Source organism: Peromyscus maniculatus, chromosome 15, assembly GCF_049852395.1.
Source record: "Peromyscus maniculatus bairdii isolate BWxNUB_F1_BW_parent chromosome 15, HU_Pman_BW_mat_3.1, whole genome shotgun sequence".
Taxonomy (NCBI): domain Eukaryota; kingdom Metazoa; phylum Chordata; class Mammalia; order Rodentia; family Cricetidae; genus Peromyscus; species Peromyscus maniculatus.
The window spans coordinates 989,002-1,013,451 of NC_134866.1; the positions used below are offsets into that span (position 1 = coordinate 989,002).

Genomic DNA, 24,450 nt, shown 5'->3' on the forward strand with positions numbered 1-24,450 from the left:
CACACAACTCCTGGGACCAGTAGTATCACAGATGAAGATGAAGAGTGTTCAGGGTGCTCTGACTGGCACACCTTCCCCCTGTGGAGAGGCAGAGATGGCCATTCCCCTGTCTCCTTTCTCTCCATCTCAGCTCCCTTAAGTGTCTTGTGACCCCTCCTCCACTAACCCTGCCTATGAAGGAGACAGGTATACAGGTGAACAGGCCAGCCTGCATCTGCTGACCTCACAGGATAGGAAGGAATTGCTGCTGAGCCACAGGTTGGGCCTCTGAACCATATGCAGGAGCCCTGTCACAGCCCCACTGGCTTAAAGGACTGCTACCCATGATGGGGTCTGCACTCACAGATGCCTCACAGAGCCGGTAGAAGTCCACACTGAGGTATGCTTTGATGCCATCTATGGCTCCAGGGAGGGTGACTCCACGCAGTAGCAGGGCGGTGAGGACCACGTAGGGCATGGTAGCTGTGATCCACACCACCTGGAAGAGAAGACAGTGTCTCCAAGGGGCTGAAGTCACATGCAGTGGGGCCTTTGTGGGAGCTTACACTGATGAATTTAGGGTAGTATGTGGAAAGGAGTGGATTTGAGGCATGAGGGCAGGGAAGGAGATTGGAGGGTTCCATGTGTTGGCACATGTATTATCACAAGCGTCAGGGTCATTTTGGTCAAATTGCCATGGGTACCCATAATCATATAACTGCCAAGTATTTTCATCAGTTAGAAATAAAATAAGTTCACACTGTACACACTATTGTGATGTTTTTCTCAATGCCCTGTTTCAAGAACAATGTCTGTCCTCATCCACCATGATCATGTGTCCACTGCTCCCACCAAATCATGGTCACATGGTCCACTCTCATCCAACCTTGGCCACACATCTCCTCCTTATCTAAACACGGCTGTGTGTCCATGGCCAAACAAGCCATGGCTACTTGTCTACTCTCAACTCAACCATAACCACGTATCTACTTCCTACTCAACCATACTCATGTTCCCACCCACCACACATGTTTACCTTCTTAATCCTAGCCTCAGGTCTATATAACCAGCCAAGGTCACATGCTGACCTTGGTCTCATGATCACTCATCCAATAATGGTCACATGCCCAACCACCAATCATGGCCACATATCATCCACTGACCATGGCCACATATGTTCACCCACCCACCATTACATGTCCATCCACCAACCACAGCCATATGCCACTCACTAACCATGGTCATATGTTAACCTACTCAACATGGCCACTTACCAACCATGGCCAAGTGTGCAACCATAGCCACATGGCCATGTGTCTAACTGTGACCACATATCTGCTCACAAACCATGGCCGTATGTTTACCCCCTCCTCCCCTCCCCCACCCATCACCATGTGTTCTCAGGTCCTGTTGGCTACCATCTCACCTTTCCTGAGGTCTTTACTCCCTTCCACAGGCTGAAGTAGAGCAAGACAATGACCAGCACCAGGCAGGCTGTGAGCTGCCACCGTGGAGGGCCCAGGTCATCAATACCACGGCTCTGGTGGAGGTGCAGCACGCCACGCCTGGAGGAGAGGCAACAGATGATTCTGGAGGGAGCAATTGTCTCCCAGGACTGGAGTGGGACAGCTGAGTTAGTCTTAATTTTCCTCATCTTTGTCATATGGAAAGTACCTGGTATAATCTGACTAGAAATACCCCTTCCTGCTATGAAAGACCCAAGCCTGTCGTCTGAGTCACAGAACTGCCTTAAGATGGACAGAGAGAGAAGCTGGATGTCTTGCCAGGAAACCTGCAGGAGGTCAACACACCCTTCTCTGCCAACAGATAAGATTTTTGGAGTTGGGAGGGAATGAGAAGTTTGGGCGTACAGGGAAATGGAGACCTAGAAACCAGGAGAAGGTATTGAATGAAGCCACCATGCACTGCTACCTTGCAACAGTCCCAGAATCCTTTTCAGGGGTAAAACCAGGAGAGTTCTGAGCAGTAAAGCTGCACATGCAGGTTCCTGGGCACTCTGTATCGACTTCTCTCATCCTTGCTCACACAGTTCCTGCCACTTTAAGGAGGTTCCCTGAGAAATGATCTGATGGGGTGCCATGCATGGCTGTGCTCCTCTTTGAGGGAAGCATCCTAAAGAGAATATGTGGAAGGTACACTTGCACCCAATGAACTTGGCAATATGGAAGTGGCTGTATCACCTTCACAGACAGGGCTCTGAGCCCAGCCTGTCCTGATGGTGCTTCTGCCAGAAAAAGTGGAGGAAGGTGTCATGAAAGGAGCCACCACAGCCCAGTTTGTGGGTCAGATGAGGTTTCTCAGGCAGTTAACGCCCAGCCTTACAATGCAACACAACCCACCAAAAGCAGGAATCATGGTACCAAGTTGGAGAACTCTGATCCTCATAGTCTAGAAACCACAACTGGGATGCTGCTAGCTGTTGTCAGCAGGGACAGTACAGCACTGAAAATCCATCTCAGCTCTCCCTTCAAACTCTAGTAGTAGTTAGGGCCTGGGTCCCCAGACAGGGATCCCAGTGTGGTCAGAATACCAACATTCTCTTCTTATAGAGTACAAGTGGCTTGCTTAGGATCCTGTCTGCCATAGATACTGTGCAAGCTCTTAGCATGTGGGTATGCAGTGTGAATCACCTAAGCTAATGAGACACTATGAGACAGGCCAATGCACCTTCTGGTAGAGTTACTGGCCTTATCTTGGCAGCGAGGATTGTTAAGGCCCCTGCCCTTGCCCTGGGCTGCTGTCCAATGCTCCTTGCTTTGCTGTCCCAGTGGGACCTCATTTCTTAGAGCTTCCTACCAACAAGAGAAAAATTTCAGGATAACACTACCAAGTCTTAGATCCATAAAGTTTATTGTGTCCTTCTCCATAGCTCAATTTCACCCCAGAGTCTTGTGTCTCACAGCACAGGTCTTAGCCAAATCTTAGGAAGGTGACCATTTACTCTCTTTGCCTGGAGGGCGATGTACAGAGCCAGGGGCAAGGGATGGGGGGTGAGGGTGGGCACACAGCCCTACATGCCACAACTGTGCATCTCCTCCCAAAGGAAGGAGGTGGCACTCAGGAAAATTATGGCCATATGGCTTTACCAGTCACCTGCTAAGTCATTATTGACATAAGTTGGACTACACTGCTTTGGTTTCATTCTGTAATAACAGTCCTCGTTGCTCCAGAACGTTTAAGATCCCACAGTCTGGAAGCTGGGGAGATGGGAAGTAGGCAATGTACCTGTAACTGTGCAAGCATTAGGAACTGAGTTTGAACCCCCAGGTCTGCTGGTGCAGAGCTATAACCACATAGGGTGGGGTGCAGGGGACTGGAGAATCCCTGGAGCTCATTGGCTGCTAGCTAAGTCAAATCGATGAGCTCCAGGTTCAGTGAGAGACCCTGTCTCAGAAATTATAAAGTGGAGAGTGACTGAGGAAGATACCTGATGTCAGTCTCTGAACTCCAGACATGTATGCACACACACACATGTACATGCAACCACATGAATATGTACATACAACACATAGGCACATCCAATAAGTTGGAAAGTGATTAGAGAAGACAGCCAGAATTGACTTTTGTCCTCAACATAGACATACACATACATGAATGTTGCATGTATTCACACATGCATGCACATCTACATTGAGCACATGTTCATATCCACATAAACACACACGTGCATATGCACCTACAAAGTACATGTGTATACACCCACACAAACATGCACATACACTTTGCACACAAATTCATGGCGTGCGCTCACGCACGCATGCGCACACACACACACACACACACACACAAGATCTCATGAACTATTTAGAGGAAAGTCCAGCGCCCCCATACCATGCACCAGCCACAGTGTGGGAACCAGCTGCACCAGTGGCCACAGGAAGCCCCACACTGCACAGCGGGCACAATGCTCCTGACAGTGAGGCCTGCAGTCAACAAGTTAGGTGACTGGGGCAGATGTGCAGAGATCTCTGGAGCTGTGTGGTGTGGAGGGACAGACATGGTTAGCCTGGCATCCTCACCTGCATGGAGAAGGGTTTCACAATGCATTATGTTGTGTTCCCCTTGAAGCTGAGCTCACAGCTGTGAGTCTTTCGCCTCAACAGGAATCTGTACTGAGGCTGTGAAGTACACAGTCTCCCTGACTTCCTGCCTCTTTTCTCCATTTTATAGATAGAAGAACCAAGGCACAGAGAAGCCCTGTGAAACTCTGCCAACAAGTCGCAGATCTGGGGTCTGGACCCAGATTCCTACCTCCAGCCCCCAGCTCTGCCCACGGGAGCATGTTACAGTGGATGGATGAGGCAAGACTTCAGTATCACCCACAGGAGTGTGCTAAATGGAGGAGTGAGGCCATGTGGATAGCCTGGACCCTAGCCTCCTTGAAGGGGCCCAGACACTGGACTGGAGGTAATCTAGGACTGTGACTTGGGGGAAGGGCACATGGGGATGAATCCAGCCAGTGCCCACTTCTACCTGCAGTAGTCCTCACCCCTAGAGGGTGGGACAGGGTTCTGAGATCAGTTCTGAGTCTCACTGAGTACAAGGAATGGTCTGGAGCTCAGAGACCCCAAGAAACTGCACACTGCAGGGCAGAGTCTTGGAAAGAAGGGCCTTTCTAAGAAGGATCTCCACAAAGCTGCCTGCAAGGACATGAAGTTCATACTGAACACCAGGGTGCAGCCTGCAGGAAACTGAGACCAGGAGGAGCATCCACTGGAGTGAGAGCTGACATTATCACAGCTCGCTCAGGGCTAAGGGTCGTTCACTAGCCAGAGGGGAGGACTTAGTGGTCTCACAAAGCCACCAGAGCACAGAGGATAAACTATCCTTCAAGGGAAACTCCCAGAGCCACAATCACAAAGCTTGAAGCTGCAGAAAGACCACATTGCACCCACCCACCTGACTTTCCAGAGCAGATCTCATGTTCCTAAAGGAAGACAAACGCCAAATACTATCATGGCATAAAACCCACCAAGTCAACTACCTAACAAAAGTGGTTGGTCTCCTTGCTGCAGGGCAAGACCTCCTAGTCCCTGTAATCCCAGTACTCGGGAAGCTGCAGTAGGAGAACCATGAGTTTTGGGTGAAAGTAGCCTTCGTGGTTGTCACAAGCCAACAAGACAGAGTTGTCTGTGCTAGTTTTTCCAAGAGCTGTGTAAAGCCAACAGTCACAGAAATGTGGTTCTTCAGGACAGCATCCGGACATTAACTCAGTGTGTTCTGACCTTGGTTCTTAGTTTATATTTGTTTAACAGACACAGGTAGTCTACTTTATACTGAATCATTAAGACTGAAAGTGGAAATATGTAGCTGGCCTGGAAGGAATGAAGATGATCTAAAGACACTTGTGTCCCTCTCCTTTGGCCATTAGATTATTGAAACAATGGACCCCCAAGAAACCAGAGTCCTTCATGAATGTCATGCTGGTAGAAGAGGAAGCCCAGAAGAGGGGACACTTCTCTCTGAAGAGAGATTTACAACTTGCTAGACCACCTTACAGAAGAGACGATGATGGGTTAGTGTTGGTAGGGCCACACCATGACTAACTGCTTAGTTATACATTTAAGTCTGGCTCCTACTTAAACCTTATCCTCATACTGGGATCCCCAAAGGTGGACTTGGTGGGGATGTAGCCGAAATGCTTTGTCCCTCTTCTCAATGTGGCAACATTGATTTTTTTCTGTTTTTCACTATTAATGTGGCTCATGAAGGAGAAAACACCATGAGAAAAAAAAAAAACAGCTGAAAACTCCACACCATAAAAAAGTTAGCTCAGAATGGATAAAAGAGCTAAAGTCAAAACTGAAACTCAAACCTGGGAAGAAACCTGGGGTAAGTCAGTGGATTCTTTGATATGACATAAAAAAACTATACAAATTTGATGTCATCAAGTTTAAAAACTTTCATGCATCAAAGAAAATGGGGATAAGATAACAGAGGGGTGAATATGACCAAAATACATTATAGATGTGTATGCAAATGTTATAATGAAACCCATCACTTTATATAATTAATATTAATAAGAAGGAGCAAAAATTTTAAAAGGATTTGAAAGGGACATGGGGGCTGGAGAGATGGCTCAGAGGTTAAGAGCACTGAACATTCTTCCAGAGGTCCTGAGTTCAATTCCCAGCACCCACATGGTGGCTCACAACCATCTGCAAAGAGATCTGGCACCCTCTTCTGTATACATACTAAATAAATAAATCTTAAAAAAAAAAAAAAAGAAAGGGACATGGACTCACAGTCTGTAAGTACACCCATGTTCACAGCATCACTGTTTACAATAGCCAGGAAGTGTGTGCATCATCAGAAGAGCAGAGAAGCAAACTATGGCTTCCATCACAAGGGAGTGGAATTCTAGTGATGATGGCCTTAAAAAGCACATGCTAAGTAAACTAAACCAGATTCAATTTACACTCAGGAAAGGTCCCTAGAGGAGTCAGATTTAAGGAGACAGGAAGTAGAAAGGTGGGTGACTTGAGGGAGGATGGAGTTACAGGTGTTTTTGCTGTGGAACTGTATGTTAAAAGTGGTTAGTCATGTATAGTTTACTATAACAACTCTACCCACAAATATAGAAAAGCCCAGAGTGGGAGAATTACTTGCCAGAAAATCTACACTGTCAGAACTCTTAAAGGTGATTCTTCAGACAAAAGGAAAAGGAAACCAAATGGGAACTTCTTTGTGAAGCCCTGGAGACGCCAGGAAGGCTGGTGAGGCAGGAAGAAAGTAAATCTCACGTCTCTGGCTTTTAAATTCATTTAAGCATAATTATTTAAAGCAAATGCAATGCATTGTGTTGGCTACAACTTGGAAGACCTGTGTTGACATCACACCAAAGATGTGGGGAAGGTGAGGGGAATACAGTGGGCTCTGAAGGGTGTAGGAAGTGGGGTGAAGCCCCTGGGAGGAGGTAAGTCAAGGCCCATGGTGTTAATGTTATCCACTAAAGGTGGAATACCTACATTTTATCACCCAATAGCTCAAATAAACCTAAGATGGAGTCAGATAATGAAAAGAGGAGAGGGAAAACAATAAAGAAGTGAGACAAATAGAGAAAACACCAAGAGAAAGGCCTTGAACTCACCCATACTGACAACTATTGAACAAAAATTCTGGTTAAAAGACAGATCGCTACATTGGAGACAAATGAAAGAACCAACTTGATGCTGCCTCCCAGTCAACTCACTTCAAATGTGACACATTGAAGTCAAACTCAAAAGGATAAAAGAGATGTATCAGACTAATTGTAAAAAGGGGCAGACATATTTATAACTAGACACAGTGAACTTCACAAGGAGGCATATGACCAAAGGGACATTTCCTGATGGTAAAGGGGCATAACGAAGGCTTAATATTTGGGAACATGTGTACTTCAAGACACCCAATCACCAGTTCCAGTGAGAGAGCTCAGTGAGTAAAGATTCATATCACCAAGGAGAGAACTGACTCCTGCAAGTTGTCCTTTGACCTCCACATGTAGACCACACTGTTGTAAACAGTCTCAAGTGTATACTCAAGCACACACACACACACACACACACACACACACACACACACACACAAATGTACTAAAACAAAGACCAGAGCTTCAGATGAAGCAATAACCATTTATCATATAATGACAGACAAAATCACAATTATAATTGTGATATCAAATTCTATTCTCAGTAACTGATTCAGCAAGTAGACAGAAAAATCACTAAATAAATTAAGACTCAGACAACAATCTTAACATGAACAACATGCAATGCTCGATGTCGCCTAGACTAGCCTCAAACTCTTGGGCTCAAGTAACCTTACCACCTTAGACCCCCAAGTTCTGACCACAAGCATGTACCATGCAGTCTGGCTGGAATGCATGCAGAACATTTACTGACAGAGACTACCATATCATAGGCTGCAAGGCACATTTCAGTATGTATTAACACTAAATTCTTATAAGCAAAACTTATGAAACATGCTGTCAAGACAATTAAATTAGAAACTGATAAAACATATCTAGACAACCCAAGTATTTCAAAGTTAAAAAACAAGTATCTTTTTAAAATGTCCCATTTTAAAAGTAGAAATTACCACAGAGATTGTGGTGCACTCTAAACTTAACTAAAATTAAAACATCAAACAGTGAGATGCAGCTCCAGCAGTCCATTAGAGGCACATTTCTGGCTTTAAATGTAACTTTTTGATAATCTGTATTAGAAGATAGGTGGAAGTGGTACTGAGCATTTATGGAAGTCAGGAAGTCGTAAGTGGCTACAGTCACATGGGCTTGTTGGGAGATCATATGCATTTCCCTGGCCTATGCTTCATATCTATTGAGTATATTCATAATTTCTTATCACAACCATGAGCATGACAGTACCAAACTTACAGGGTCTGCCAGGAGCCAGTTCTTTACACATGTCTATTAAGAATGGACATTGGAGAAACGGCAGGACAGAAGGAATAAGGGAACAGACATGCAGGGAGAAATGTGTAGTCCTGTAAAGGGCTCACTCCCATAATCCCAGCACTAGGAGGTAGAAGCAGAAGGATCAGGTAGTATGTATGGGCTGCATAGTAAGACCCTGATTTTAAATAAACAATAAAAAGGGTGTGTCTTAGTTAGGGTTTCTATTGCTGTGATGAAATACCATGACCACAGCAAGTTTGAGGAGGAAAGGTTTATTCGGTTTACTCTTCCACATTACTGTTCATCACTGAAGGACGTCAGGACCAGAACTCAAGCAAGGAAGGAACCTAGAGACAGGAGCTGATGGAGGGGTGATGCTTGCTGGCTTGCTCAGCCTGCTTTCTTATAGAACCCAGGACCACCAGCCTAGATATGGCACCATCACTATGGGCTTTGTCTCCCCCATCAATCTTAAGAAAATGTCCTACAGGCTTGTTTACAGCCCCATCTTATGGAAGCATTTTCTTAATTGAGGTTTCCTTCTTTCAGATGACCTTAGCTTGCATCAAGTTGACGTAAAACTATATAGCACAGAATGTAACTTTGTGGTAGATTCCTTGTCTAGCATGTCCAAGTTCAAGACCCAGAACCTTAAAAAAAAAGAGATAAATGGATTCAAGTGTCACTAAAATAAAAGTGACATTGAGTTAGCCAGTTGACACTCTCTAGACTCCACATTCCCATCGAGAACACTTCCTGTCACCTTCCTCCAGGAGTAGTTTCTATCATTTTTACCTAGTGGCAGCTTCCCAAGAGGGAAGCTGCTGGAAGAGATGGATGACTGGGACATGGGATCTTCTGTGGTCAGTTTCCATGGCATCCCTTTCATTGTTGGCTGTGGTGGACATGGGATGACCAAGCTGGCTGCAGGCACAGGAACCAGTTCTGCATACAAGACTGGCCATGTCTGGGGAGCATACCTCGTGTGGCCATGTCTGGGGAGCATACCTCGTGCCCAGATAGCTGTGCTATCCCTGTGGAGTCAGAGCCTGGGGGTGACATGACCAGTTTTTGGTGTCCCACCAAGGCCAGGCTGCTACTCTCCAAGGATACAGCAGACAAGCTTGATACTACTCTTTTGCACACCTGATCCTGCTGCCATCTTAGCTGTCAAATCCATGATGTGGCATCACACACATACAAGAAGGTTGGCACTGCTACTCAGGCCTGTGTTAGAGGACAGAGCTTTCCTGTCAACCATTAGCTTGGTCTTTACACACTTCATAGGGCAATGTAATTCTCTTCTTGTCCCTATCTCTGTCCTAGTCACCTTTAGTAACAGCTCAGTGTCTGGCCAGGGCTACAGGTCTTCACAGAGCACAGGGTTGAACACTTTTGCTCTGTGGCCTCTCTTTCCAGACTTCCACAGTTGATTTTAAAAAGTTAACATTCTTTCCTCCATCATTCCTTGTCAAAATCCCTAGACTAATATACACATGCCCTCTGATTTTCTTATCTGAAAATCACACAGAGGAACCAGTGCTTCCCACATCTTCCAAGGCCCCTCACCCACTCTGACATCTCTGCTCTTTCCAAGTGTTCTAAACCACATTGCAATCCATCTGGCAGTTGTGACAGACACATGAACTCACAGACATAGTCACTCTTTTCTTTGTGTGATAAGCTAACCCGGACTCAAGCTTGAGCTTGGCTCTTAACTTCCTTTAGTGCAATTGATGGATCCCCAAAGTATAACTCTGCAGCTGGTGTCCTCAGGCACTGGTTCTCTCACATCCCTGCTGGTCCCTCTGCTTTGGTTTGACACTTGTCCCATGGATGGGAACACATAATAAGTGTTTGTAAGGTTGGGGGCTTTTTCCCCTTGGAGTACTCAGTCAGGGAGCTGTGGTAGTGGACGGGTCTTAGAATGCACCAAAATCGGCTTTGACAGATGGTGGAAGCATTCTTTGATCAATGCCATATCTTGTTTGCTTGCCCTAGGGAAAAAAACCTATCTAAACATTCAGGGCAGTGCTTCATTCCTTCACCTCAGAGTCTCGGTGGCTCTAGTGAGCACCAATTTTAAAACTTTAAAGGTGGAGCACTTCGTTTCGCAAATGAACCTGCTTGCAGTTGGAGCAGAAATGATTTCATTCCTATTGGCCAAAGCCCCTTCGGCTAAGCTTTTGATTCTCCTCTGTAGTCCAGGCTTTAAACTCGCAATCCTCCTGCCTCAGCTGGTTGAGTGTTAAGTTACAGACACTGGCTCAGCTACTGCTTTTGTTAAGTGTTAAGTGAGCTCTTCTACATTTAAACATGAGTAGTAAGTCATGTTCAAACAGGCCAGTGAGAGTTCAGCCCTACAAAGAACACCAGTGTCCATGGGAAAACCCTGACCTCGACAGCGATTGTTTCTAATGCCCTTTGTTTATGTCTGTCACAGAAGCCACACTTCAGCAGACCCTGCTTCAGTCAGAGTGGGCCAGCCAGCACCAGCAGTGTCCCAAGAGAGGCAGGGCAACCCTAGAGTCAGACTCCTCCTCACATCTGTAGATTTACATCTTCATAGCTGCCATCTTGAAAATCATACAGGGAAAAACATTGTCTACAACAGTGTGGCTCTTTATGGTGAGCATTCACATTCATACATAGACACATATGTGTGCATACATATACACATAAGCACAGATGTGCAGAGATGTGCATACACGTATGAGGCAACTTACACATGCCTAGACTTCAAGGAAGGTCAATAGTGGGACTATGGGGTGGGTGTCACAGCCCTTCCAGGCTAGGCAACCTAGTGATAAAGCATATAGAAGAGCTACTGGGAGACAGAAAGACTCAGGAAAAACTCCAGGAGGGGTACTAGATAGACTACAGGTAGACTATGAAAGGCCTAGCAAGGAGATGGTCTGGCAAGGAGACAGAAAACCAGGAAGGCTTGCTGGAGATGAGAGTGTCCCAGGGTTGGGGAAGGAAGGCTAGCACCATGCATGGAAAAGGGATACAGTGAAGTAAGTAGACATTTTATAAAAGTGAAAACATCATGGCAAGGGGACAGCCCTTGCATCCTGTCAGCAGCTTGCCTATGAAGCTGAGGCACCCAGGCAGTGATGCTCACAGAGGCCCTTTCTGGAGCTAACAGAGAACTTGGTTGTTCTATGCCCTGTGCCCTGGAAGCCCAAAGCCGGAGCTCCCCTTCCTTCTAAGCAGTGATGCAGTGTCTTGGGCAGTTTCCTCCCACCTCACTATAGATGCAGAATGGAACAAGTGGGCAACAGTTCAGGGTCCATCCCTCCTAAGGCCCCCATCAATAGAGGCTGGATAAGGATGTTTAAGACCATCCCTTGCAATTCAGAAATATACTGCATACGGAACAAGACTCAGCAGCTCTGGACAAGGGAAGGGACTGGTTCAGCATGGTTTTGAGAACAACAAGGTGTGTGTGGGGTGTCCTCAGTGCTGCCCCTGAGTTCCAAGACCAGCCAACCCTCCATTCTCCAGGCTGACAGGATGAACTGACAACTCACTTACTCAAAGTACTCAGCGGCAGGCGTGGTCCCGAAGGTGTCATTGAGGCCCAGGCCATCACTAGAGTTGCTGGCATGGGCATCGGAGCAGTTGGGGCTGTTCCAGGTGTTGTTGCAGTGGATCCAAGGGAGGTCCATGGTGAAGGAGGAGAAGAAGTAGTGCAGTGCCCAGGCGATGATGACATTGTAGAAGAAGCCCACGTAGAAAGAAATGAGGATGACGGTGAAGCCCACACCTGGTGATGACAGCAGAGTAGCCATCAGCACGATGTCCCTTCCCATCATCTACTCACTCTGAGTTGGTGCACAGACATCCTTTGCAGCCACAACACCTTAAAACACACAGGAAGGGTGGGTACCAGACCTCACTCTGTGATTAGAGACGGAATCGCCACTTTTTAAAATCATCTGTCTCTTCCAGAGATATCAATATGTCTCAGAGAGACATAGAGAGCCAGAGGGGTCATCAAAGGCCATCAAAGAGTATCTGAGACTACCCTATAAACATTCAGGTAGCCCTGAGGGTCAGCCATAGATGCACTAGACCATCCAGCGTTACCCATAGCCAAACAGAATAATTAAGTAGAAATAGTAAAATCCAAACTGTTTCCCTCAGAAAGCCTTCTCCTATATAGAATTAATCAAGATCAAACAACCCCACACTGCAATTCCATGCACCAAGCTCCTTAGGAGGAAGGTTTTGATTTACAGTGAACTCATCAGGCAGCCATTTTGGGAAGCCATGCTGTTGGTCAGCCATGTTGCCAAGAAGCCATGTTGTCAGAATCCACATTTTCCCAAATTGCACAGCTGAAAGTTTTCCCTGAAAAGTGACTAATGACGCCCCATTTGAAACTTTTTAAGGTTAAAACTTGGTATCTGAAGTCCTTATCTTGAGACTTTAGGAACTCAAGAACAAAACAAAACAAAAAAACAACAACAACAACAAAACCCTTTGATTATGTACTACATTAGAATATAAGTACAATATCTAAAGATGGAGCTGACCATGCCTCTCGTCCTTTGGGGACTGCTGTTGTGTATGGTAGGAGTGTTCCATCTGGTTTCACAGGACAGTGACAAGAGCACCTTCCTTCACAATGGAGTAAACTCTGCCACCAACTGATGTGGCTCCCAGGGCACATGAGCTTGCAAGAGAGTACCCCCTGCCCCCAAGTTCAGCTGTTCCAACTGCTGGGAAATGAAAACTGTCTCCTTAGGTAGGCAGGTGCAGGAGTTGACTTTTCAGTTGGCCACTCTGAGCTCTGCTCTTTGAGAATACAGAGCCCCAGCTGCTCAAGTGTAGCCCATCACCAACCTGACAACACTCCTGGCTTCCTCCTTTATGTCCCATAGGACACAGCCTTTAGAAACCACACATACCTTTTTTTTTTGTTTGCCACAGAATATTCTTATAGCTGAGTAGAGTGGGATATATCTGAAATCCTAGCATTGAGGAGATTGAGGCTGTCTCAAGCTCCTCAGTAAAACCATTGTTGCAGTATACCATTACTAAAACCCAGAGACTGATGAGGAACTTTGTGCTGTGAGTAGGTCCCTGTGTGAGCTAACTAGCTTTCCTCTGCTGGCCACAGTCCTGGGCACTGAATCTGCCCTCTTTCTTGGTTTCCTGTTGGCCTTTCAACCCTGTGACTCCCAGTGAGGACTGAGGCACAGGATTGGCTGTATCCTGTAGAAGACTTAGACCTTCTTCACAACCAAGGGGCATGAGCCTAAAACAAACAAACAAACCCAAACAAACAAAAACAAAAAACAAAAACAAAACAAAACAAAACAAAAACAAAAACCAGCAGATCAAATTCTGGCGTCACTGCAGTCTGCATGGCCACATGTGGCCACAAACCCTTGAGCTGCCCTCTATACAGGATAGGCAGGCTGAGTCTCCAATTCAGTTATCAACTGCCACCTCAATGACATATTTGGTTGAAGCTCATGCCGGCTACCACCACAGCCTCAGACGTCGTGACTACTCCCTGGGTCACATTAACACTGCTAGATAGAGTCTAGGAGAACATGATATGAGTCATTCATTTTCATCTATAGCTCTTAGATTGAGTCCGCTGACCTTGACCCAATAAAGTCTGTCTAGTAAGTGGACAGTGAAACTCCACTTTAACACAAGAATTATCTCCTCGAGTCCCAGGGTTCCCAGGTGCCCCAATGGTCTTCCATTAGGATTCAACGATGGTATCAGACAGTCCTGTGCAGTTCATCCAAGTGCTGACTCCTACATTTTAATTGCAATGGGGAACACCAGTGACAATATGTGTCCCCAAAGGGTCTGGCTGTCTCTAAAGTTGTGCATGGAGGTAGATTTTGGTGAGGTCCCTCTTTACACAGTTTCATTTCAGTGTAATCCAGGGAATCATTTTAGCCTAGGGAAAAAATGCTATCCAACACTTATAAGATGTAAATCCGAAACCCAGCAGCTTCTGCATTTCACATTTCCACTGCACAAGAGCAGCATATCCTCGAAGAGCATGGCCCGAACAGCTGTGAGAAGCCCTTTGCTGCTCCTACCCAGAGCAGCAGTTTCTGGTCCTGGGTGTAAAACACTGGCCCACAGACACTGCACTGGGAACTGGGGCTCTGCTTTCTTCCATGCAGCCACTGCTCAAATACTTCTGAGAAAATCCAATGCTGGTCTTTCAAGAGTCGTTTTCTTGGCAAATGCCAACTTGGGGAACCTCACCAGGTCTCTTCCAAGAAGAGCCTTGAAGTCTCCTGGAACTCCATCTCCTTGGGATGGCATTGGGTCAGAACAAGGGTGGTCTAAAGCTGGCTGGTGGTAAACAGGGCTGGGGTGGACCCAGGATTTGCTTTTAACACATGGAGAAGTCCTTAGTCTTCTCACTGTCAGTATCTCCCATGCAGAAGGCACAGTATTCTCTACCTGGGATCAAGGAAGGTGACATCGGGAGTGTCAACCACTGGGCAGGCCACCTGGCTCAGGGTAAAGTACACCTGCCTCATAGTGTCGAAGCCTTGTATAAACACTCTTGGCTCTCACTGAACTATATAGATAATTGATAGATACGTGATTGATAAATGCATGATGGGTAGGTAGAGTGATAGATGAATAATAGATTATTGATAGGTGAACAGATAGATACGTGTATAGATGATAAATAGATAAATGAGGGATGAATGGAGATAGGTGGTAGATGATGGTCACACAGATATATGATTGATAAATGAATAGACAGGTGATAGATGAAAAAGGTGCTTGCTGGATGGACCATAGAGAGGTAAGTAGATGCCTGATGGAAAGATGACAGATAGGTTTTTTTTTTAAATCTTACCATTTTAATACCCTGACAAATTTACCACCACTTAGCTGCAGGGCAGCCTGGTCTGGGAGCAAGGGAATGCTCTAGAAGATTCCTGGTCATTATGGTCTTTAAGGAAGGACTCCTATTAGAAGAGCATGTGCATATGTCCATACAGTTTAGGAAAGCAGAATTTGTACATAATGTCATCATCTTGTTCTGAAGCCCCAGAGGCGTGGCCATGCCTCCTGGGGAGCCATGTTCCTGCACATTACCTTTTAGGACAGGGCAGATCTTCCAGACTCCAGCAGCTCCTTCTCTGTTGAACTGCCCAAGAGCCAGCTCCATGTAGAAGAGGGGCATCCCGGCAATAACCATGAAGAGCAGGTAGGGCACCAGGAAGGCACCTGTGCACAGGACAGCAGCTTCAGCTTGGGGCCACAGAAAGGGGTTGCTTTCATTATCTGCACGTGAGCCTTGATGTTGTACCTTTAAGTATGATCTTGTCACCCAGCTTCCTGTCTAGAGTGGGAGGCTTCCTGCACAGCTACCACCCAAGGGGATATCCTGAATGGGTGGTAAACCAGGCCTCCTTGCCTGTCCCAGCTGCTGTCAGTGTTGGGCATGTTCCCTTCAATGCCTCTGATTGTCCACCCACCCCAAGTCCTGAGCTCAGCAGGAAGCAGTTCAGGCCCGGAGCCACTTCTCAGAATTATTCTTAGACTGTCGGACTCTTCATGCCCAGCTGCACTTTTGCCCCTTGAGAGTTGTGGTCCTGGGATCTGTGACCTAATCCTGGCATTTAGAGTCTGCTCCTCTGGAGACCAGAGCTGAGTTTCTGCTGCCAGGAGTTTCCTGGAGCCAGAATGCAGGTCTTGATCTGCTTAAACTGCACATTCTACTCCACAAAGGCTGCACACCCCTGGAGTCCCCTTGCTCCCCCCAATCCGACAATGAGGCTGAGCTTGGCCACAGCCTTCTCCTCAGGTCTTGATGAGGAAGGTGGGAGTCTCCTCACCTGTCTTTGAGTTGGTTACTGGAGCTGCAAAGGCCTTGGGCCTCTCACCTTCAAGAGCATATGATTGAGCGATTGTGCTCATGGATTTGCTTGAGCCCTTTCTTCCCAAAGCAATTCTCTGTATCCTGCAGCCAGTCAGGAAGACCACATCATGGAAACAGAGGCCTCTGGGCTCAACTCGAATCTCTCTGGTCTTTTTAGTTCCACCGCATAGCTATCTGTGGCTCTACCACTGAGATTAAAAGTGGGCTTTCTTATGAGCCAGGCTTGGTGGCATTGACCCATAATCCCAGGTACTCCAATGGCTAAAGGCAGGAAGGCCATATGTTCAAGGCCTGCCTGATCTACAGAGTGAGTTCAATAACTGCCTAGGAAGCAGTGAAATCCTGACTCAAACTAAAAAAAAAAAAAAAATCAAGAGGGCTATGGATGCGACTCAGTGGTAGAGTGCAAACGGCATACAAAAGGCTCTGGGTTCAATTCCCATAATTGTATTTAAAAAAATAAGGAAGGAAGATACACATATGATATAAATATATATATATATATATATATATATATATATATATATATATATATATAGAGAGAGAGAGAGAGACAGACAGACAGACAGACAGAGAGACAGAGAGACAGAGACAGAGAGAGACAGACAGAGACAGAGAGAGACAGACAGAGACAGAGAGGAGGTAGAGGAGATAGGTATATTTCAGTTCAGGGGCATCTTCTGCCCTTCTAAGTTTAACTTTGAATTTTAGAAAGTCCAACAACTCAATAAATACTGCTGAAGTCTTAAAACACGTTTTTTTGGTCCTTTAGAATTTTCTCCCAAAGGTGAAAATACTAGTGGAAGTAGAAGTCGGGACCCTAACCCTCCACTACTCCCTTCTCCTTTCTGCTTTCTGGGTTCCGCATCCCTTGGCTGTCGGATTTTCTCTGAGCTCTCCAGCTTGGGAAGACTGAACAGTGCTGCTGGTGGTGAAGCAGCCTGACCATCCCGCAGGAGGACAGGGTTGTCTCCCTGACAGCATTTCCTGTGGTGTGCATGTTCCTGTGTATGCAGGAGCATGTGTGCACCTGTGAAGCTAGGCATCCTCCTTGGGTGCCATTCCTCAGGAGCTGCCCACCTTGATTTGTGAGACAGTGTCTGTCATTGGCCTGGTGCTCTCTGGGTAGGCTAGACTGAGACTAGTTAGCTATCAGTCTCCAAGGTTCTACCTGTCTCCACCTCCCTAGTGCTAACTAGCATTACAGATGCTTGCTGTCATGCCCTGCTTTTTTATTTGGATTCTGGAGATCAAACTCAGGTCTTCATGCTTGCACAGGAGGCTCTTTACTGACTTAGTTATCTCCTCAGCCTTCCCTGTGAGCATTTCTTGAGAGCACAGCCCCCACGGTACCATGGCTTCTATAGCCTCCCCCGAACTCCCCACCCTCACATGGCCCCACCCTTAGCAAGCACCACTCACCTCCACCATTTTTGTAGCACAGGTAGGGAAACCGCCAGACATTGGCCAGGTCCACAGCAAAGCCAATGACTGAGAGCAGGAAATCAATTTTCTTGCTCCAGGTCTCCCGCTCTTGAGCCTCCACTGGTGTCTGTGGTGGATTGATGAGGGTGGAGTTGGTCAGCTGCACTCCATTCTGCTCTTTGACCAGGATGAGCTCCACCTCTCTGGGACCCATGGCATTGGGCTCTTTAGCCGGGGCCACCACAGAGGACATCGGTCCCACCGAGCATTTGTTCTTACTCATGAGTAGCCTGGAACCCAAGGAACTCTGCCTCCTTCTTCTTGGCCTTCAGTCAACATAAAGAAACACACAGCAACACACAGATTCAGCAGCCATGTCTACAGGGTACCTGGGTTGAGCACAGAGACCTGAGGTTGTCCAAGCACCTGAGATGCCATGGCCAGGATGAAGGATAGCTGGGGGATGTTCACGGGGATGGGAGAGACCAGAAATAGACACCACACCACACACACCCCTGCGGCTCCTTTCCCACCAAAGCCGTCGTTCCCATTAGTGCAGGCTTGCGTGGTTTCCAATTTGCTTCCTAATAACAGTCCCAGGTGTTGCCTGCACGACTTATCCGAATTCCCAGGGGGCAATTTTACACCTTGCCAATAGCATTCCACTCACTGCGGTCTTTGTTGAGGGTGTGCAGCTTTCTTTATACTTAGTAATACAATACAAAGCAAAATGGAGATAACTAAAGTCAGCTACAGCAACTGAAAGTTTAAAACAAATGGTCATCAGTATCTCCAAGGAGCATATGTACAAACCACCCTGCCCATGACCATGGCTTCGCAGGTCTTTGAGCTGACAGCGGGTCACCAGGAGTCAGTCCACACTACAGAGCTACACTAGCAGCACTCCCAGAGAACGCCTCTCCTATGCTTCTGCAGAACCAGGGCCATGGCACATAAGGGAGGCAACAGCACTCACATCCAGTGACAGCCTGTTTCCACTGATCTCAGACAAGCACACTGATGGAAGCCCGGCATCTGGGTGGCTGCTCTAATGGGGTGACTTTCCTCTGCATCCCTAAACAAAAACTCCTGACAGAAGTTATTTTATGCACCACTTCTCTGTGGCCTCTTTACCCTGGTGACAAACCCAAATGCAAATTCCTCACACGTGTCAAAAATGGGCTAACGGGTTTGCAGCTGCCAGGGAGCAGGTAGGGCTGCCAGAGTAGGTTGGTTGTGAGAGGGCAAGGAGCATAGCAAAGGACCTGGTCCCGGGCTCTGCTCCCTGCTCTGTTAGAGGCACACAGGTACAGGGGCACCTGTCTGCCACACCCTACACTCCTCAACTCATGGCTCAGAGGCGAGGTTTGGGCACAGATAGCAAAATGGTCCCTGGGAAAACATCGTTCTTCACCAGCTGGATCAGGAAACAGGTGGCTCATGAGCCAAGGTTCCTTGTCTTTCCCCTCAACCTGAGTTCAGCCCTGGCTAACAGAAAAGACAAGAGAGAAGGTAGAGGGAGGGAGAAGGGAGATGGAGCTTTTGGCATGTTGTGAAAATAACCCCTAGGGGTGTGCTTCCTTCAGATCCCAGCCACTCAAGTGGCATCAGCCCACCACCGGAGGATCGGGGATGCCCAGCCTCAGCCATAGACAGCCATGCCCCCTGGGAAGTAACAGCAACCTCCTGTGAAGAAGGTCTTGAGCCTGGGTTCTGTGAAATCCTACACTCTGAGGACAGGCGCTGAGCACACACCCCTTAGTTCTGTGTGGAAGGAGCTGCTCTCCAAAGCCCTGGCTGTTGGCGACTTGGACCCAGAACCTGGATGGCTATGGTTCCTGCACTTCACACCGCGGCACGGCCGTCTAGGGCCAGAGCGGGGTTCCTGCCTGTCGCCCCACCGCCTAGCCATCCAGGGCCAGAGTGGGTCAGGGGTAATGGAGATGCCACCTCCAAGGATGCGCAAGGAGCGACCCTGGTCCTTACCTGCCTCCTGCTCTGAGGTCCTTGTAAGCCTTCAGTCCCACCTAACAGCTCTGGCGGGTATCAGCCTCAAGCTCTTATCCAGTCGCGGGGTCGGTCCGCCTAGCCCCGCCCGCCGTCGGGGGCGCCCGCTGGCACTGGCTCCGCCTCTGTCCCGCCCTGGGTGGGCGGAGGACAGGCTAGGCAGCGCTCCTGAATCTCTTGGGTACTCGGATGGCTGTGAGGACTCAGGGATTACTGAGCCTGAGCCTGGTCGGTGTCTTGTGCGGTCCGAAAGCTTCGGCCACGTGGGAGCAAGGTATATAGGTTGGACTCGTTGCAGACCAGACGGACGGTTGGTTTCCAGGAGGGAGCAGTCCAGGTCTCTCGACCGTGCTTGCGCTCCTGGGGGTTGTCCCGCCAGCGCCTGCAAGGGGTTCCCAGGCAACTGGGTCCAACAAGGCTGCAAGAAGCAGAGGAGCTGATCCCGCTCCCCGCGGAAGAGAGCGAAGTAGCCGAAGCGCGGGGACCTGCGCGGAGCTCCTAAGGCTCACCCGGGTCTCCCCACTTCTCCCTTCGATGGTGTACAACTACCCCATCCTGCTCCCGTGGTCTTGAACAACCTGCTGACAAGATTCTCCAACTCCAGCTCCGCGGGGGCAAAGCAAGTGGGACGCGCCTCGCAGTCCTGTGGTGGTGCCCCACTTAGGTTCCTAGCCAGGTCACAGCGTGTCTTCCCCCCTGCTCTGGCCAGTTTGCTCAGGGACTCTTCCTCCTCATTCCGCGAGCTCTGACCTTAGGGTGCAAAGTACTAATATTTTCCAACCCGTCCTGATTCTCCTCTACCACCGTTCTCAGGTACCATGGTCACAAGTGCGTGTTTGTAGTGTGTGCCTCTTCCCACCCCACCTCAGCGCTCTAGCTTGGTTCCCGGAGCCTCGCCGGAACATATTTTTACAGGGATCCAGGTCGTCTGATTCTCTCCAGTCAGTCGGCTTCAGAAACTGGTTTCCCTGGAGGGGCCTATAATATAATATACCCTATGTGGTCAGTATCCTGCTTCAGGGCCTGAAGGACATGAAGCTGGAGTTCTCCTGCCCAAATATGTGATATGCGGACACCTAGGGAGGTCTAGGACACCCTAGGGTCAGCAGCAGCCCTTTCTCAGAACCCAAGTCCAAGCTTCCTCTCTACCCCTCCCTTCCCTGCACTCTTAGCCTCTCACACCTTCTCTGCACTTCTCTGTTCCTTTCACTCTTCCTTTCCATTTCTGCTTTCCCTGAGAGTAGCTGAGGGCTTTGCCCAGAGCATGGGGGCCCTGGAGGGGGTGTCTCACCTGCAGGCCCCACTGAACCGAGTTCCTAGCAGTGTCTATTTTCACTTGGAACCCCTAAATGGTCAGGCTCCTCACTGTTTACTGCTCTGTGCCTATGTTCTGTGGCCTCATCACTTTCCTTCAGCCCCCGCCCCCCAAACATGGGGATGATGCCAGGCAGGAACTCCCCAGAGATGTTCTTCCGTGTGGATTAGAATGGGGATGGCAGACTGCTATGGCTATTGTGGTCAACAGGAGCTGCTGTAACATTGATTTCTGTCAAGTCTTGGAAGTCTCAGATCCCCAGGGCCACAGGTGTCTGGGGAGAGCTGCTCCCAGATCACAAATGCTAAGTTCTCTAGGGTCTCTCTAGGGCAGGAGTGAACAAAGCTCTCCACGACCATTTTATAAGGCACAAATAACATTTCTGAAGTAGAGCCTTTGAAACCTGATCACCTCCCAAGACCTGATTCTGAATACCATCTGACGTGAAAGAGTATGATTTCTACATGTAGATGAGGGTAGCAGAGTGGTTTCAGTCCTTGTCACTTTATCTGGTGTTGTGGAGCATTAATTTAAGATGTGTTACATTCGTTTATGCTGTGGAATATTTGTTTAATGATGCAAAGACGTGTTACATTTGTTTGATTAAATGAAATTAAACCTGGGGTCAGGAGGCTGAGTCAGCAACTAGCTGACAGGAAGTGGTAGGGAGGAACCATGCGTAGCTAGGGTTCTTAAGTGGAGCGGGGCAGAAGAAGAGCTGTTTTGGGGGAGGCACGAGCTAGGAGAAAAGGTTAGCTACTTGCTATTCAACCTCTCTGAGCAAGCAGAATTTCACCTCAGCCTTTGAATCCTGGATTCTATAAAGGGATAGAGATCTGGATAAAGTTTGCTCTAGCAGTTATGAGAGAGCTGGTCCCTGAGGGAACAGAATTCCCGTCTGGCTGGCTAATCCGCTGTTGGTAGCTGTGGAGCTGCAATTGCCAATTAGGACAGCAGTTGCTTAGGGGGCAGCCACTGAATTTAAGGAAAACAACAATCTAGTAACAGGGACTTCAGGAGATGACGGTGCCACCTCTCTTCTCTGATGCACCAAGGGCCAACTCTGCCTCTGTTCTGTAGCAATACAATTTTATGCAAACATCTCTTACATTCAAAGAGACTGGCATTTTCTGGACCTCACAACCCAGTTAATAATACACTTTGCGATCACTGAAGACATGACCTGCCTTCCTACTTTGTAACCATCATGTTGAAGTTTAACTTGCCTGAAAGAGAACAATGTAACAACTAACCTTCCTTGCCTCAGTTTCCCATGTAATGTGCTCTCACAACCTATGTGAATACATACTTTAATCTTAAGTTATAGACTTCCATGACTCTGATCCAGAGTAATGAATGTGTGTATGTGTGCTGTGGTAATCATTTTCTGAAAGTAGCCAACAGCGTGGAAGCAACCTTGTATAGTAAATATCCATCACAATCATTGGAAGCAACCTGTGGATGTAGTTTGATAAAGTATCTTTTTTTTTGTTTGTTTGTTTGTTTTTTGAGACAGGGTTTCTCTGTGTAGCTTTGTGCTTTTCCTGGGACTCACTTGGTAGTCCAGGCTGGCCTTGAACTCACAGAGATCCGCCTGGCTCTGCCTCCCGAGTGCTGGGATTAAAGGCGTGCGGCGATAAAGTATCTTTGTAGTACTAAGTATTTCAAGGTCAATTAGAATCACTAATTTAATACTTTGCAAAACTCTCTTGAAGAGTTCTGTAAGGAATCTCTCATTTTCCATGCCATGCTTTCTGTTCTGTTCAATAAATACAGAGCAAAGCCTCTTGTTAGGAACAGACAGAAGACACAGGGGGAGAAGTGGAGGATTCAAACTTGAATTCACTAATCAGTGAAACCAATCCAAGGGGAAGTATTGAATTTTCATTCCTTAATGTGACACCAAAGACCGATGACTCTGAAGTTCTCTTTAGTGCATTTTACCAACACACTGCCCAGTAGTAATTCTGATGTTGAGAGGAGTCTACCATTGGCCCAGCTGAAGCCATCAAGAAAACAAGTGGCTGAGTAAGGAAGAAATTGTGGGAATAACTGAAGAGGTCATTTAAGGATAGACACAGAGGAGAACTTAGGTTCATACAACCCATAAAACAGAAACAAAAGCCAAGAAGAAAGAAAATTTGAACACCGAGAATAGAAAAGAATGGTTTGCACTACCCAGGGTGTGAGGAAGTAAATACTGTGGGGCAAGGGGACCTCTAGAATGCCCATGGTATGAGGAAGAAAACACCATAGGGTGAGGTGGCACACACAAAACACACCAGTCAGAAGTGTGAAACTCAGTGATGGGGAGTGATCACATGTCACCTATACTGGGTCAACATCTCATAGCCAGGAGCCCTCTCTGCCACACCTAACCATGCAGCTGGGACAATGGGACTTTTCATGTTCTCAGAGAAAAGAGCCAAGGGGGCTGGGCCTTTAGTCGCACCACAAATGGCAGAGAGCTAAGAATGCTGGTATCTCCACCTCACTTTCTGGGTTTATACAAGCAGATGCAATGTGGCTGACTCTGAGTTGATCACATCGGATTGAACAGCCACTCTTTGCAAGCTGGAACGTTGGCTAAATGCAGAGCTCAGTTCCTCATAGTTGTTGCGGAGGCTGTAGGCTCAGAGCACTGGATGAAAACGGTTGGTGCTGGGGGTGTGCATGGAATGGGAGGATCATGTGGGAATGGAAGTGGGAGAGAGGGTAGTGATATAAGGGAGAGGCAGCTAAAAATTAAGAGGCATTTTAGGGGTAGTATGGAAACCTAATGCAGTAGAAACCTCCTAAAACATAAACATATATGAAGGTGATCTAAATAAAATCAACAAATAATGGGAGACAGAGACCCAACTGGCCATCTCTTGTCACCAAACAAAGTTTCCAGTAGCAGGTTTGGGTCACATCTGAGTTGTTGGCCAAAGGGGTCCCACGGGAATCCCCAAATGACCTAGGCTTTTGCCAAGACTATATAGGTTGCTCTCCACAAACTGGCAGCAAGTCCCCATTGCTGAAGACAACACATACACAACTCATTGAACATGGAGGTGTTGAGCTGGCGTCTACATGGAGCCTTCACCCCTGTGTCCCAGCATCTTTGTTACAAGAAGGTACCCCACATGCTACCAAAAGAGAAATGTAAGCACCAAGCCAGGCACAAACCCTTTATCTGCAATGGTGTACCACCTGCAAGATATGCTAGGGCAATGATGGCACAAAGTTTGCGGGAATAACCAACAGTGCTGGGTAGTCTTATTTCAATTTGAAACACGCCAGAGTTACCTGAAAGGAAGGAACCTCAATTGAGAAAATGCTTCCATAAGATCCAGATGTAAGGGCCGGGCAGTGGCGGCACACACCTTTAATCCCAGCACTTGGGAGGAAGAGCCAGGCGGATCTCTGTGAGTTCGA

General features: G+C 47.5%; 1 protein-coding gene across 1 annotated transcript in view; it reads right to left on the minus strand.

Moving 5' to 3' along the window:
- The window catches only part of Slc6a3 (solute carrier family 6 member 3), a 38,357-nt gene extending 17,975 nt beyond the window's left edge, over positions 1-20,382 (minus strand). The window contains exons 1-6 of the mRNA XM_006990002.4: positions 19,695-20,382; positions 17,706-18,034; positions 15,497-15,628; positions 11,936-12,167; positions 1,406-1,544; positions 344-478 (exon numbers count right to left, since the gene is read on the minus strand). Coding sequence (XP_006990064.1) covers positions 344-478; positions 1,406-1,544; positions 11,936-12,167; positions 15,497-15,628; positions 17,706-17,991 — 924 coding nt within the window. The 5' untranslated portion in view covers positions 17,992-18,034; positions 19,695-20,382. The remainder of the gene's footprint in view (positions 1-343; positions 479-1,405; positions 1,545-11,935; positions 12,168-15,496; positions 15,629-17,705; positions 18,035-19,694) is intronic.
- Positions 20,383-24,450: the final 4,068 nt, after the last annotated feature.